Source organism: Xiphophorus maculatus, chromosome 21 (assembly GCF_002775205.1).
Source record: "Xiphophorus maculatus strain JP 163 A chromosome 21, X_maculatus-5.0-male, whole genome shotgun sequence".
NCBI lineage: Eukaryota > Metazoa > Chordata > Actinopteri > Cyprinodontiformes > Poeciliidae > Xiphophorus > Xiphophorus maculatus.
The window spans coordinates 23,872,649-23,889,138 of NC_036463.1; the positions used below are offsets into that span (position 1 = coordinate 23,872,649).

At 45.1% G+C, this 16,490-nt stretch overlaps 1 protein-coding gene across 1 annotated transcript; it reads right to left on the reverse strand.

Moving 5' to 3' along the window:
* Positions 1-9,095: 9,095 nt before the first annotated feature.
* On the reverse strand, positions 9,096-16,490 carry LOC111606139 (E3 ubiquitin-protein ligase MSL2-like). Its single transcript, XM_023325847.1, has 3 exons — positions 15,256-16,490; positions 11,000-12,258; positions 9,096-9,911 (listed from the first exon to the last, which is right to left on the reverse strand). Exons 1-3 carry the CDS (start codon positions 15,395-15,397, stop codon positions 9,612-9,614), a joined length of 1,701 nt encoding a protein of 566 aa, XP_023181615.1. The 5' UTR covers positions 15,398-16,490; the 3' UTR covers positions 9,096-9,611.

Below are 16,490 nucleotides of genomic sequence, written 5' to 3' on the forward strand. Positions count from 1 at the left end.
TTTTATGCGGACCTGATTTGATTTAGAGGGTTGATCTCCACGGGTTTTATTCATGTTTTAAATGGGACTTAAATTCATTGTGTTGCGGAAAGTGCCTCCACTGTATGAGATGATAGCTCAGTAAGAGGTGTGTATGTTGAGTGTAGTTGAGCGAGATGTGTGGCAGCCGTCCTCCGGTCCGAAGGGGGGCGCTGCGTGCTGTAAACAAGAAGAACCGGGAGGCTGGGGAGCGAAGAAGACACAGTATGTGGAAGGGGTGAGTGTAGCCGACGACCGGAGCAGTAGCTAAAGGAAAAACTCTGTCAACTTCCAACTGTAAGCTGGTGCTATTAAAAGTAAACTTCCAGCCACCTTCGTGCCACCGTGTGATTCATGTACAAGGCGTATGAAGGAGTTAACCCCGAAGTAGAGTTCACTTCGGCCCTGGAGGAAGAGCTCCCCTGTGTCCTCCGACCACGGTCAGAAGACGGAGCAGGAAAGGTTAACACTGGCGACCACGAAGGGACCTCTTCGCCTTGTTGGACGAGTGGTGAGCTTTGAATAAGAGAGATAGTAGCTGCTAGCAATAAAGCCGAGAGACTGCATTAGCCCGTTGCTGAACAACTGCAAGATGGACGCCGCCGCTCGTCACTCCCGTAAAAACTATGGGCTTGAAACAGATTATTCCAACCCGTTCATGACATTGGATGTGTCCTGCGAGGGTGCAGAGTGTAGAAAAGCTACTGAAGATGTGGCGGTGGGGAAATGCGAACATTACAACCCTTTTCTGTGTGACGAACGCTGTTTCGGCTCGTACGCCAAAGGAGGGGACATGCTCGCACCGCAATACGGCCCCGCTCAACCACAGGCTAGCTCTACCAACCCATTCCTTGCTGCTGAATGTCAAGGTTATGCCCATGGGGGGGATGCAGACGACGGGACGCATTACTACCCAGCCCCCACGTTTCAAACAAAAGATAATTGTATCTCCAACCCATTCGCTCCTGCTCATGTACGAAGCTTTGTACACAGCACGCCGGCCCCATTTAACCCTGTGGCATTTCCCGCCGTGCAATGTACCCCTAAGCTGGATGGAACTATAAGCTACAGGCAAACCCCTGCACGGCCCCAACCCCGATTAAAAGCCAATAAAACCCGTTTCATGTTGCAGCAGCCTTTGTCCGACAGTGAGGAGGATGGAGATCCTAGGGAGAGGGTCCCCACTTTGCGTCCGGGACAATACGACGGCACCACACCATGGAAAGAATTTCTGCACCGGTTTGAGAGCTGCGCCGAAGCGAACTACTGGTCCGAAAAAACGATGACAGTGCAGTTGAAATTCTGCCTGGTTGGCGCAGCAGGGGCCATTGTCCACAGAAATCCTCGCTCTTCCAGGTGGGGCTACCGCCGCCTGGTGGACGAACTGGAAACTGCATATGGTCCATCCTCTGATCATGCTGCTGCGGTGGCAGTAGAACTAAGGCAGCGAGTACGAAAACATGGAGAGGCCCTGCATGCATTCAGAGATGATATTTATGGGAAAGTGACGGTGGCTTATGGCGACAGGGCAGAAGTTGAACAGGACTCTATCGCTGTCGAAGTTTTCACAAATGGGCTGGGTGATGCAGAAATAGTCCAGAAACTATTAGAGCAACGACCAGCCACACTCGCCCGTGCATATGAAATAGCTCATGCTCATGAAACCACCAAAAGGGCTGCAGCTTATGTCACCAGTGCCATGCAGCCAGGAGCCCGCAGCATGATTGAACGACGGCCGAGAACTGCTGTGGTCAGAGCAAATGACAAACATGAAAGAGTTATCAAAACTACACCTGTAATCAGTTCTTCACCGAATTGGTTTGCCACACACACACCCTCGGCCTTTAATAACCGCAAAAATTCTACAAAAGGGAAAGTCCGCTGCCATAACTGTCAAGGTTGGGGTCATATCCAGAAGCAGTGCCCTTCTCCCCACAAGACCACCAAAGATTTGACATCCAGCAGCTCCCCCTGTGACACCCAAGAACCTACTGTGCTCCACCTGAAAGACCAAAGCCAAGAAATGAGTATCCACATGCAAATCTACGAAGTGGAGGTGTGTGCTGTGTTGGACAGTGGGGCGCGGAGAAATGTGCTGCCGCTGCGCTACTATAATTCCATCCACCCTGACGTGAGACCTCAACTGTATCCATCAAATGTTGAGACTTTACTTGGGGTGGGACCTGTAGATGTGCCAGTGCTGGGTGAGGCCCAGATACCTGTCCACATCAACAACCGTCAGGTGGATGTGGATTTTCTTGTAGCAGAGATAGCAGGGTTAGAAGTGCTGCTGGGCCATCCTTTCCTCGCACAAGCTGAAGCCCGTCTTGATTTCGGCAGACACCGCATCACCCTGTTTGGTGAAGAAGTGCCCTACTACCAACCTGAATCTAACCCGAAGTCGCATGCAGTGAAAATATCCAGAACTGTGGTGGTGGAACCAGGACAGGAGTATGTTGTGAGGGGCAGCATGCATCTAAGTGGGACAGCCCGCAGCGACATGATACTTAGCCCTACTAAAGGTTTTATCGAGAAGCACAAAGTGCTCCTCGCTAGAGTCTTAGTTCATCCCCAGACGTCCAAAACGGTCCCCCTTCGCCTCTTTAATCCTGGCAATAAAGCGGTGACCATTAAAGAAGGATCCCTGGCTGGTCTCCTCCAGCCAGCTGAGGCCCTGCAGCCTCCCTGTGCCTCCCCAGCCGCAGACTCGCCAGTCAGCTCTCCGGTGGTTCCTCTGCACCTAGAGGAGCTCTATACTCAGAGCTCTAAAGACCTCAATGATGGGGAACGCCTCCAACTTAAATGTTTGCTTTCTACTTATGGACATGTGTTCTCTACTGGGCCTGCTGACCTGGGCCGGACCAACCTCGTCCAGCACGATATTGTACTTCGTCCAGGTGCCCCGATCAAACAACATCCACGTAAAATGGCGAAAGAGAAGCAGCAATACGCCGACCAGCAGATACACGACAGTCTGCAGAATGGTCTCGCCCAACGCAGCCACAGCAGCTGGGCCTCGCCCATAATTATGGTACGTAAGAAGGATGGGACATATCGGCTCTGCATTGATTATAGGGCTCTCAATGAGCGAACCATACCGGATGCGTATCCCCTGCCCCGCATCCAGGATACGCTGGATACACTGTCTACTGCCAGATGGTTCAGCACGTTGGACCTTACCTCGGGTTACTGGCAGGTGGAGCTGACGCCAAGAGCACGCAAAGCAACTGCATTCTGTGCCAGGACGGGCCTCTTCGAGTGGAATGTCATGCCGTTTGGGTTGTGTAACGCCCCGGCGACATTCCAGCGGCTGATGGACCGCATCCTGGTTGGCATGCAGTGGGAGACCTGTTTAGTCTACCTGGATGACATCATCGTCCTGGCGAGGGATGTGCCAGAGATGCTGCGGCGGCTTGGCCAGGTGTTTTACAGACTCCAACAAGCTAACCTGAAACTAAAACCTGCCAAATGCTGCCTTTTCCGCCGGGAGGTGGCCTACCTAGGTCACATAGTGTCTGAACATGGTGTAGCTACGGACCCCAGCAAGGTCCAAAAAGTCCAAATGTGGCCCACGCCGTCATCCATTCAGGAGGTTCGACGTTTCATTGGCTTGGCCTCATACTATCGGCGATTTGTGAAAGACTTTGCATCCATTGCTGAACCCCTTCACAACCTAACTAAGAAAAATGCTCGTTTCCAGTGGCATGCTGAGCACCAGGCTGCTTTCGACGAATTAAAGAGTCTCCTCATCTCAGCCCCCATTCTCGGCTATCCCCTGGACTGCGGTGAAATGGTACTCGATACTGATGCAAGTGACACCGGCATCGGCGCTGTACTGTCGCAAAGGCAGGAGGGTGTGGAACGAGTGTTGGCTTATGGCAGTCGCAAGTTGGCAAAGCCTGAACAAAACTACTGCACAACAAGACGTGAACTTCTGGCTATAGTGGATTTCACATCCCATTTTCGTCAGTATCTCCTCGGCCGGCCGTTTAAGGTGCGTACGGACCACAGCAGTCTGCGCTGGCTGACCAAAATGAGAGAGCCAGAAGGACAGTTAGCTCGATGGCTTGAGAAACTGGCTGAATATGACTTTGAGATTATCCACCGTCCGGGTCGACAGCACATTAATGCCGACAGCCTCTCCAGGAGACCCTGCCGCCAGTCCTGCCCATGTAAAGTGCAGGACCTCTCAACATCATCCAAACCCATCAACCATCAGGCTGTCCAGTGTGAGTTGAACTCTGACATCAGTTCCCTGTTGCTGAGTTCAGTGGGGGAGGAGGACCAACCATCCACCACAGAGGTTTGTCCAGTGGGGGTAAGTCAAAACACCCTTACAACAGATACAAAGACTTTAGACCAAAACATTTCCACTGATACAGATAGAATGCATCACAATGTTCAAACTGATGGGTGCTCTTTGAAATTGACTGAGAAAATATATGTGGCTAAGACTCTTGACACGACTTTGTTTCATGGCTGGACCATGGGGGAGTTGAGCCAGGCCCAGGATGCTGATGTGGACATTGCACCCATACGCAGCTGGATGAAGGCTAGTGATAAACGCCCCCCGTGGCCTGTTGTCTCGCCATGCAGCCCAGCCACTAAGACATACTGGACTCAATGGAAACGACTCTACTTCAGAGATGGAGTTCTGGTCCGTCGGTTCTATTGCCTTGATGACACCCAATTCTACCCACAAATTGTGCTGCCACGTAAACTACAACTTGATGTGATGAGACAGATGCATGAGGGGCCAGTGGGTGGACATTTTGGTGTAGAGCGGACCCTGACCAGATTAAGAACCCGGTATTACTGGTACCACATGAGGGAGGATGTTGCCCTCTGGTGTAAAACCTGTACCAGCTGTGCATCAAGGGCTCGACCCCAGAAGACACCGCAGGCTCCTATGGGAACAGTCCAGGTAGGAGCCCCTATGGAACGCATTGCACTGGACATTATGGGTCCACTGAATGAGACTGAGCGTGGAAACCGCTATGTGCTTGTGATACAAGATTACTTCACAAAGTGGACTGAAGCATTTCCTATTCCGAACGAGCGGGCTGTGACAGTTGCAGGTATCGTTGCTAGTGAGTGGGTGTGCCGCTATGGAATCCCTCAAGCGCTACACAGTGACCAGGGACGCAATTTCGAGTCTGAGGTGTTTCAAGGGATGTGCAGTTTGTTTGGGATAGACAAGACTCACACAACACCATTCAGGCCACAGTCAGACGGTCAGGTCGAGCGTTTCAACGCCACCCTCCAAAAGATCCTGGCTACTACAGCAGCACGCTGTCATTGGGATTGGGACCTGATGATTCCTTATGCTGTTATGGCGTACCGGTCAACCAAACATAGTGCGACAGGTTTCTCTCCAAACTTTATGATGTTAGGCCGAGAAGTAAGTGAACCAGTGGACCTCGTCGCAGGTTTGCCCCCTGATTCGGAACACCAGCTCACTGCTCCAGAATATGTGCAGCAGATGCGGGAACGGTTGGAGCTGGCCCACCAAATTGCTAGAGAAGCCCTGAGGGACTCGGTCACACGTGCAAAGAGACAGTACGACAAAAACTGCTGCCACACACAGTATAAAATTGGAGACCCTGTGTGGTATCTCATTAAAGGAACACGTCATGTCAAGAATAAAGTCAAAAAGTTCCTCCCATCATATGAAGGCCCATTCTTCATCCTAGGCCAACTGGATGATCTAGTTTACCGGATACAAAAGAACCCAAGGTCCAAGGTGAAAGTCGTCCACCATGACCAGCTAAAGCATTACCGCAGCCGGGAGCCTCTGGACAACGTGTGGGTCCTGGAGCAAAGTCAACACTGGGAACCTACTGAGGTTCCACCACCAACCTTAGAGGAGGACTCTGCAGACGGTGACCTGGATTTACAGGGTTTGTTTGCTGATGCAACCAGTGGAGGCGCTGGCTGTTCTCTGCTGCCTACCTCAACTGCAAAGGATCCCAATCTGGGCGTGTTTGTCCCATCATCCCCTTCCCATGTCAACCATGAGGATGGTGGGGGTGTGGTGGGATATTCACCTCCTCTGGGCCCGCCGGTTCGACGATCCAGGCGCCGGCGTAGAGCACCAGACCGGTTCGGCACATGGATAGTTCCAAGTAGGACCATGGACTCAGTTTAAGGTTCCAGAAGTTAGTTGAACCTGTCCAACAAGGCCACATGTGTCTGTTCTCTTTATTACTGTTCAGTTGTTCGAACTGCAAAGAAAATTTAACAGCAGAGCAAACGGTTTATCTCGTAGGACATGTTTTGCCTTATGTTTCTCATACCTGATGGAGTTCAGTTAGTGTCCTGCCCGGTCGTCATGTATGTTGCTGAGTAATTCCTCTCCTCCCCTGTTGCATGTAAAGCTTAATTTTGCACATGAGGTACACCTTAAATGAGCTAATTATGTCACTGGCTAATTATGGTTTGATGCTACGCCTCACCTATATGCATGAATGATTGTCACAGTAATCTCTTGTTTGCGATGGGGATTGTGTATCGGTCTTATGCATTGTAAAGCTGGAGTGGAATTATTGCTTAATTGCCATCCAGAGTGGGGGTAGTGTTGCGGAAAGTGCCTCCACTGTATGAGATGATAGCTCAGTAAGAGGTGTGTATGTTGAGTGTAGTTGAGCGAGATGTGTGGCAGCCGTCCTCCGGTCCGAAGGGGGGCGCTGCGTGCTGTAAACAAGAAGAACCGGGAGGCTGGGGAGCGAAGAAGACACAGTATGTGGAAGGGGTGAGTGTAGCCGACGACCGGAGCAGTAGCTAAAGGAAAAACTCTGTCAACTTCCAACTGTAAGCTGGTGCTATTAAAAGTAAACTTCCAGCCACCTTCGTGCCACCGTGTGATTCATGTACAAGGCGTATGAAGGAGTTAACCCCGAAGTAGAGTTCACTTCGGCCCTGGAGGAAGAGCTCCCCTGTGTCCTCCGACCACGGTCAGAAGACGGAGCAGGAAAGGTTAACAATTGTTTGCCATTTTTTATTCTACCATTTGAGTTTCTGCTGCCTCTAAAAAACAACAAGCACTTAAAAAAACACCCGAGCCGTTTTTGACAATAACTTAATATTATTGTTGTTTGGAAAACGAGACTTTTAAAAAAAAACAAACTCCTGAATGCTGAGTCACATGCTATCGGCACAGCCCCGTTACTTAGCAACCCCCGCCAAACCCCGTTACCTAGCAACCCGAGCAGAGTTCTAGCATGTTTGGCGCTATTCAAAGGCTGCTGGGAAAAACAAATGTTTTATTGCTGACTTTCCATCCAGGGACATGAAATTAATTTAAAGTTTCTATCTATTTTTTTGTTTGTATATTTATGAGTTAAATAAGCTCATAATCACATAAATAAATGTCACAATTAATTGGATTAATCAATACGAATAATTGTCAACACATGTAGTAATGGATTAATTATTAACTGAAGCATGCAGAATTCCATTAGTTGACAAAACAACATATTTAGAGCAGCAATAAAGCTAAACCTGTACAAAGTATAGTTACGTTTTGCAGTTAAACTGTTTATTAATGCATTTCAGGCAATAAAATAATTTTCTTACTTTAAAAAAAATGTTAATTTTTATCTTTTGGTGTATTTTTCTAAAATAAAGTTTGAGGTTAAATGAAAAATTTACCATTTTCTTTTTATCTGATTACAAAAATAATATTTTGTTGCAACCAGAAATGAATATAAATTCTTTTGCAAACTGGAAGAATTATTTCCCATGTCCAATCATGTAATTCAATAAATTCTGCGTGATGTTTTAGTGTAAAAAGCATAAAAATAAATGTAAAAAGTAGCATAATTGTCTTGTAAGGCTGCTCCAGCCCTCTGCTGCCCCCTAGTGTTAATATTCTGCGCTGCAAATCAGCTGATTAATGTGTAAAGAAAACAAAACACTTTTTCTGATTTTCCTTTCTTTTTTATGGAAATATGTTACAGTTATATTACAGTTATTTAAATGCCCAAAGGGAGAAAACAAACAAAAACAGTTCAGAGACAAAAGAAGGCGACTGCAACTGAACCGAGACAGAAAGGGCAAAGGTCATGGGGCAGAACGGGCGACGGAGGAAGAATAAATACTGCGATGCAACAGAAGAAGAGTCCTCTCTCCGTCCTGTTGGGTTTTTAGCAGTAGGGACCAGAAGCTCGTGGGGAAACGGCGCACAGCGTCGTCTGCAATCAACCAGAGGTTTTAAACACATCAGAGCAGATACACACTGTGTGTGTGTGTGTGTGTGTTTGTTTTTTAAGCTGTGTGTGACCAGTGTGAGAAAGTGCTTCATGTTCACAAACACACAAAATGACGACATTTAAAAAACAGCAAAACCAGGGATTTTTTTTTCTCTTTCCGTTTTTCCTCCAGACTTAAAATTCACAATTTTACTACTTAAATACATGTTTGTGTAAGTTTACAACATCTCAGAGTAATATTTAGTAGCTTAAGTGGCTCACAGAGTATAAACATTCAACAGGCATATTAAACCTTGGCTGGTGGTTAAAGTCACATCCTGGCTCTACAGCTAAGCGGGTCAGAAAGTTTTGGCTCCTCTGTCTGCCTGCAGGGTGTGAAAACTTTCTGGTTGAAAGCAGATCTGCTCCTGATTGGTTAGAAAACGCTGATGTAGAAAAAAAGTCTTTATATAAATTACACCAGTCTCTGATGATGATAAAGTATCTGTCTCCAAACCAGGGCCCTCGCACACACGCACACACACACACACACACACACACACACACACACACACACACACACACACACACACACACACACACACACACACACACACACACACACACACATCCCGACGTCATGCTCAACACGATACACTGCAAAAACACTAAATCCTACCGAGTATTTTTGGTTATTTTCTACTATAAAACAAAACAAAACTAACTCATTATTCTTTAATATTGATAAAAAAGTAGAATTATTTCAGCTACAGGAAGTTTTTCTCCCATTTTTAAGAAATCATTGACTTAAAACCAGCTTCTATGTCTTGCTGAAAAGCTACTTTAATGTTAGCTTTGCTTTATTTTAAGTGTATTAAGACATTTGCACTAGAAAAAAACCAACAATCCCCGGTAGGATTGAATTTTTGCAGTGCAGACGAAGTAAAGAAAAGTGAAATGAAACCTCTGCGCATACAGTAACGCTACATCTCTGCAAAAACACAAAGTTTACCAAGTATGTTTGTCTAGTTTCAAGTGCAAATATTGTAGTTTATGACAAATAAAACTAAACCAACTTATAAGTAATTTTTCTGCATGATATGTGAGCTTGTTTTAAGTAAAATAATTTAATGCTTATTAGAAAGTACAAGTTTTAAATTAATGAATTATTTTATTAACTTTATCTCCTTTATGTTGCAGAAAAGTTACCTTAAAGTTGGTTTTCTTACTTTAAGTGCGCTAACATATTTGCAGCAGAAACGAGACCAGAAATACTTGGTAAAATTTTATTTTTTTGCAGTGTTCCTCCACATGCACCGCCCCGCCGTGTAGCTGCCTGGTTCTGGTTCTGGTTCTGGCTCCGCTGCAGGTCGACCCGGGAATGTAGAAAGAAGTGCCGCGCCCTCAACAGTCAAACCGCATCTCCAGCGACTCCTCGAAGGCCCGGTTGTCGTGGCCGGCGCCCGACAGGAAGGCGGCGGAGACGGGCGCGCCGGTCGCCGTGGTGACGTTGAGGAGGGCGCCGCCCGGGGAGCCGGCGGCGGGGCTCCGCAGGGCGGCCGCCGTGATGCTGGTGAGGTTGATGCCCAGCGTGAGGCGGGTCTGCTCCAGAGCCTTCTCCGGAACGGCGAAGGCCTCCAGCTTCTTCTCGCCGTTGGCCATGTAGGAGTTCTGGCAGCCGCGGCAGATGCAGTCCAGACACGCCTGACACAACAAACATCAACGCAACCAGAAATAACTTTAAAAAATTACTAATGCCAAAGAGACACTGGCTGATTATGATTACCATTATTTTTAATATTTTTTAATTCATTAAAATTAAAGTCTCTTATAAATTGATAATTCACTAGTAATAAATTTTATAAATTGGATGAAATTTTCAAATTTTTATTATGATTAGTAAACTTGATTATAAATTCATTTAAATAATATTAATAATGAATTTGATTATTAAAATTAATAATGAATCTAAATAATATATGTAATAGTAATAAATTAAAGGATAAATAATAAATTTTATAATAAATTGTTAATTGTTGACAAAAGTGTAAATAGTTTAAATAACTATTTAAAAATAATGATTAAATGTTATTAGCTTTATTAATATTGTTTATATTAAAAATACATAATATTACATACACTTTATATAATTAATACATTTTTACAATATATTTAAATAATACTGATTAATTATTAATCAATAATTGTAAAATTAATTAATTTAAGAACAGACAAAAACAAAGAAATGAGTAATTCTGACTGTAATAAGAAAACCAATATAATATGGTATAATATATAATATGATATAATATGGTATAATATAATATAATATGATATAATATGATATAATATAATATAATATGATATAATATAATATAATATAATATCATATAATATAATATAATATGATATAATATAATATAATATAATATAATATGATATAATATCATATAATATAATATGATATAATATGATATAATATAATATGATATAATATGATATATATCATATAATATAATTTATAATATGATATATATAATATAATATGATTAATGATATAATATAATATAATATGATTAATATAATATCATATAATATAATAATATCTAATATAATATATATAATATGATATAATATAATATAATATAATATATATATATAATCTAATATAAATATATATATATAATATAATTAATATGATATGATATAATATAAAATATAAATATAATAATAATATAATTCATATAATAATATAATATAATATAATTAATCAGAGCTCAGTTTTGTCTCACCTTGCGGTTGGAGTAGCAGGGACAGCGCTGCCCCCTGCAGGTCAACACTGATGGATTCTGAGTTGCTCTGCCGCACTTGCAGCCTTTCTTCTCCACGGCTTTTTTGTAGAGCGGCTTGGAGGGGCTCGGCGGGTGAGAGAGGGGGTGTGGGTGGGGTGGTGCCCTGTCGCGGGGCTGGGAGCGCGGTTTGGGGGCCCCCTGCCGGGCCTTGGTGTAGGGCTTCTTGTTGGGCCCGTGGTGCTCCATGGTCTTCTTCAGGGCCTTGTTGGGGACCAGAACCGTCTTGCCGACCCTTGGGGGGCCGCCGTTGGGGACCGGTGCCAGGTGGGGGTGGGGCACGGCCGTGGGAAACCTGGGCTCGTGTTTGGCGGTGGCGGCGTGGTGCTGCGGGACGGGGAGTGCGGGCCCCCGCAGGAGGCTGGTGATGTTGAGGGGCAGCACCTTCTCGCTGTCGCTTTCTGAGCGGGAGCGCTTGCGGTGGCAGCGCGGCGGGACATGGGGGGCGACGGCGGAGGGCTGGGGCAACAGGTGGGGGTGGGGCAGGCGGGGACCACTGTCCAGGACGAGGCAGGCGGGGTCGAGGCGGTGCGGCCCATTCAGGGCGGGGTAGTCGGGCTCGGCAGGGTCCGTCTCCAGAGTCCTGAGCACTTCCTCCACGCTGAGCAGCAGAGACCCCCCGCCGTGCTTCAGCTCCTCCCCAAAATGGCTGATGTCGCAGAGCTCCGCCCCCCCGCCGGCCGCCACGCTCACACACACCGGCAGCTCCTCCGAGAAACCCTCCTGCTTGGCCACGCCCGTTTCCACGGCGACGGGCTGCAGCGAGTCCGAGCCCACCAGGCCGTTGCAGTCGTGGAGCCCGTTCACCGTGGCGCCCCGCTCCTCGTCTTTGACCACTGTCGGGGGCGGAGCCTCGTCTGGCGCAGTCCTAGGCGGCGGTGACGACGGCGACCCGGAGACGACCTTCGACTCCGGCTCGCTCTCGGCCAGCGCCAGCCCCTCCTCCAGGATGGCCTGCAGGTCCGGCGAGTCACCGGCGGCGCTGGAAAGGTGCGGCGCCAGCGGCGACTGCGTGATGTAGAGGCAGAGCTTCCTGTAGCAGCGGACGAGCAGCGAGAGCTGGCGGTTCTCCTCGAAGCAGGCGTAGTCCTTGCACCAGCTGCAGGACGGCTTCAGCTGCATCCGCTGACCTTTGCAGCCGCGACAGACGTAGTGCTGGCAGGACGAGTTGGTGGGAGCGATGGGGTCCTGCAGCAGGTTACCTGGACGACAGGAAGGACTTGTTAAAGCAGATAGCTGCTAACCGACGTTAGCTTTACCACCAATGCCGGCTGATGCATATTCTACACATTCCAGTCCCACCTGAATATCATTTACATTTATTGTGTATGCTATATTTAGAATAAATGACTATTTATTGTACAACAATTTTAAATGTTCAGCAAACAAATAATTCAGATTTTTGTGACAGAACGACATATTATTGCATAATTGTGAAGTGGGAGCAGAACTATAGTTTTGTAAATTTGTTTTACATAATAAGAATCTAAAAATTGATATGGCTGAATTGATCGATCACATTAATCGTAACTAATCTATTATTGAAATAATCGTCAACTGATTAAGTAATCGATTAATCGTTAATACAAACTGAAAAAAGAACAACACTGGAAAAAGTAATTAAAGGTGAACTATTATGCTTCCTTGAACAGGTTAGTATCGGTCTATGGTCTATACAAAACATATTAATTACATTTTTTGCACAAAATTATTCTTAGATAACAAGATTCTAATCTCAAATGTTCTGCCCATTTTGAGCTGCTTTCAGAACTATACAACCGTAAATCTTTGACAAGCAAAATTGGAGCCTCCTGCACAAACAACAAGAATCAAGCAAGTGGTTTCTGGATGGTGAGTCAACAACTAAACTCTTGTCTTTTCCAGCAGCCATTGTACAGCGCATGTAGCTGTGAAACCAGCTTATGAAACGTGCTGGAACTCAGTTTGGGTTGCTAGGTAATGGGAGAATTCCGCTGGGGTTGCTAGGTAATGCTTACCTAGCGACAATGTGCCGCTAGGTAACGGCACATTGCCCATCGAATGTGACTCTACTATCAGGAAGTTTTTGAAACGGCACCAAAAAACATTAACATATTGCCAAAAACCAGCTGGGTGGTTTTAGCTGTTTCTATTAAACAGCTAAAGCTGTTCTATTAGTATAAAAAAATATATAAAATTAGTACACAACATGTGAATTGTGCATACTAGCTCCCTTTAAGGTAATTTCTCAACCTTTTCCAGCTCTAAAGGAGTTCCACAGACCCACAGATGAGGTAAGAGAATCTGTATTTATTTGCTCAAATGGCCTAGTCATAATTCCCATACAGAATCTGTTACAAGAATAAAACAAATAATTGTTTTTCAGATTTCACCAAATGTGAAAACATTGACTGAATTCTTGTTGGATAAAGTCCATTCAAACTGGAGCTAATAACTGGATCAAAAACGTAAACGTGTGTGAATATTTTTGCCTAAGTCAGGAGGGCAGCTCGTCCTGACGAGATCCACACTTTGACAGGCTGGAGAAACGGCAGCAGGAGAATCTACATCCTTATTTAACCTCCTGAGCGAAGCTTGGCGCGCTGCCGGGCGGAGCGACAGCTGCTCTTTGAGAGGAGCTTCCTTAGCAACGCCGGCTTTTAAAGCACGCAGCTGCAGACGGGAGAAAGGAAGAAGGTCCATTCATAAGAAACAAGCGAGCACACACTCCGCCGCCGCCTCCGCCTCCCGACAACACAACGTCTATATTTAACACACAGCTCAGTCGGCTTTCACACTGATGCATTATTTACAGACGCAGGTTATCTGGAAGCACTGGGAGAACGGTCAACATGGTGGAAGTACTGCAGTTCTGTTATTTAGGTTCTCCTCCAAAGATTATTTTAATGACTGGAAGTGGTTTGATGATTGATCAGGTTCTGTCTGGGTTTTCAAAAAGATACAGAAGTAAAGGACAAATAAAGAAGATCTCCAGCAGATTAAAAGGATTTACAAGTTATGAAAAAACCTGCTTTAAAAAGAATAAAGTGGCTGTAGACACAGCAAAGATCAGCAGAAAAATCAACCAGTTTTCTCTGATTTATGACAAAAATATAAGTTTTTACTAAAAAATAATCAAAACCACAAAAATGCATTTTAAGACTGTAAGGCTTAACATTGATAATAATAATTATTATTACTAAATGTTATTGTTATTATACCATAATAATCAGAATAATATTATACATTACTATTACTACTATCAGTAAAGTAATAAGACTATAATAGTAATAAGACTAATAATACTATTATTATTCAATAATAATAATAGCTAATATTATCATAGTAGTAGGATTACTACTATAATAATAGTGTCACTACTACAATTAGTAGTTTTTATAAGTATTTGGTCGGTTTTGACTTAGAACATTTATAAATAAACACAAATTGTGTTTAATATCAATTACACAAATCAAAAACAAAATTTATTTACACAGAAAGCATATTTGTATAAAAGAAAAATCATATATTTTTTTATAATTTAGGCAATAATTGTCTTTATTAATTCATCTATTTATAATAATTAAATAAACAAAACAGTGTTCTGTTAACTTATGTAATAAATATTTTAGTTTTATCACTTGATAAGACCTGAGAAGCGGTGAAAAGCTGGTCTATTGAATGTAAACATCCGCAGCAGCTGCCAAAACGCCACACAGACGGGGGTGTGTCATGGTGCATTCACTGCACTTAGGAATTCAGAGCTTTGCAACTCAGACACCAGGTTATTTGGGTTTTGCGTACGTTGTTTTTAAACTACAACTGCAGTGAAAGTCGTGGGATAACAATTCCTGGAAAACATTCAGATTGAGGTTTTATTTAAACTATAAAAATAAGTATAATTGAAAGAAGATTAGCTACATAAAAAATAAAAATTGAACATATGACGGAATGTTATTTTACACAACCAGCTCCACAGAGCTTAACGTGTTAGCTCTATTGAATTTGTCTAAAATTATATTTCTGGCTGAAACAATCAGCAAAGCTCCAAACAACATGATACACTCTCATATTTCCGACGGTACCTGAATGCAGCATACATTTAAAAGCTCGCCCCCACTGTCACATTAGCTGACGAGAGGAAGAGGAGGGGGGGGGGGGACCTATTTTATTCCAAAAATAAGACATAAAATCTGTTGAAAACGAGGCAGGGGACTCACCACAGACCAGGCAGGACAGGGACTGGCGGAAAAACGGCAACACCTTGCAGAGCTCCGCCAGTTCCCGGGGATCTCCGGGGTCGCACTGCAGCACCGAGCGGCTCGCCGACACGTAGAGAGCGGTGGCATTCACCGGGTTCATCTCAGCTGGCTGGCTCGGTCCGTTTAAGTGGATCAGTACGTTAAAAACACATAAAAAAAAGAAAGGGAGGAAGGAAGCCACACAGAGATAAATTAACCCCCGATCAACTCCCGCTTTCTGTGAGGTAAAAATATTTGTCGAGGGAGTCCGGCGGCTTTGGAGAGAGCATAGATGGAGGCAGTAACCTCGGTCAGTTCTCCGTCGGTAAATCCCACATATATAACAGTCTGAGCGCAGAGAAATCCCGGTTACACATTCCCAGTCACATCCTTGGCGTGATGTCCCGGTCCGGGGGAGAAGGAGCAGCTCCTAAAAGGCCCATCATGCACATAATGTCGGTTTATCCTCATCAGCTCCGGTTGCTTCCAAACGACATGAAAAATAAGACGGTTAACTCCGGACTGGAGCCTGTTTCCTCCGCCTTTTGACGCTGCTTTCGCCCGGTTAACTCGCAGCAGCTCCGAAATTCACATGATAAAGTGCTCCGGTTTGCGATGGACACATGAATCCATTATCCACATGCATTTTCCTCTCGTGTTGTCCACAGCTTGTAGCGCATGATGCATTAATTAAACCCTCCAGTTGCGGTGCAGCCCCGGCGGCAGGAGGCTAGTTATTTATGGTTGTGTTATTGTTCGCAGAGATTCATGGCGGCTCGAAAACAAAACAGGCCGCTCCGGGGTTTAAATGGTCCTTTTTAGGTGAGAAGTACCGGCACCCACGGCTCAGCGAGATGGGGCGGTGAAACGATAGATTCCTGGTATGAAAACAACAGCAGTAAAAATAATTAAAAAGCTTCGCCGGTTCTGTCGCGGCAGAGAAAAACAAGCGAGCGGAAGCACCGGGCTTTCCTGACAGCGCAAGCCGCCTGAGCTGCACCGGGAAGCCGGCTACATAAGCAGGCCGCGTCCCCGTTCACGGGATTAAAAAGATTCCTCCAATCTCAGAGAAAATGTAACACATGACAGGAAAAATTAACTCCTCTCGTAACTTTTACAGGACCCTAAGAGTGTCAGAGAACACAATATTAAATTATTTTCCCCGTTGGTGTTCGTTGCTATCATTAGCCGCTGTGCTGCTTCTCCACACACAA

Excerpts from the sequence above, each read along its gene's own strand:
- LOC111606139 (XM_023325847.1), bottom strand. The coding sequence starts at position 15,397 with ATGAACCCGGTGAATGCCACCGCTCTCTACGTGTCGGCGAGCCGCTCG. Across the intron at positions 12,259-15,255 it reads CCTGTCCTGCCTGGTCTGTG|GTAACCTGCTGCAGGACCCC; the intron begins GTGAGTCCCCTG and ends CCTGTCGTCCAG. Across the intron at positions 9,912-10,999 it reads CCTGCTACTCCAACCGCAAG|GCGTGTCTGGACTGCATCTG; the intron begins GTGAGACAAAAC and ends TTGTTGTGTCAG.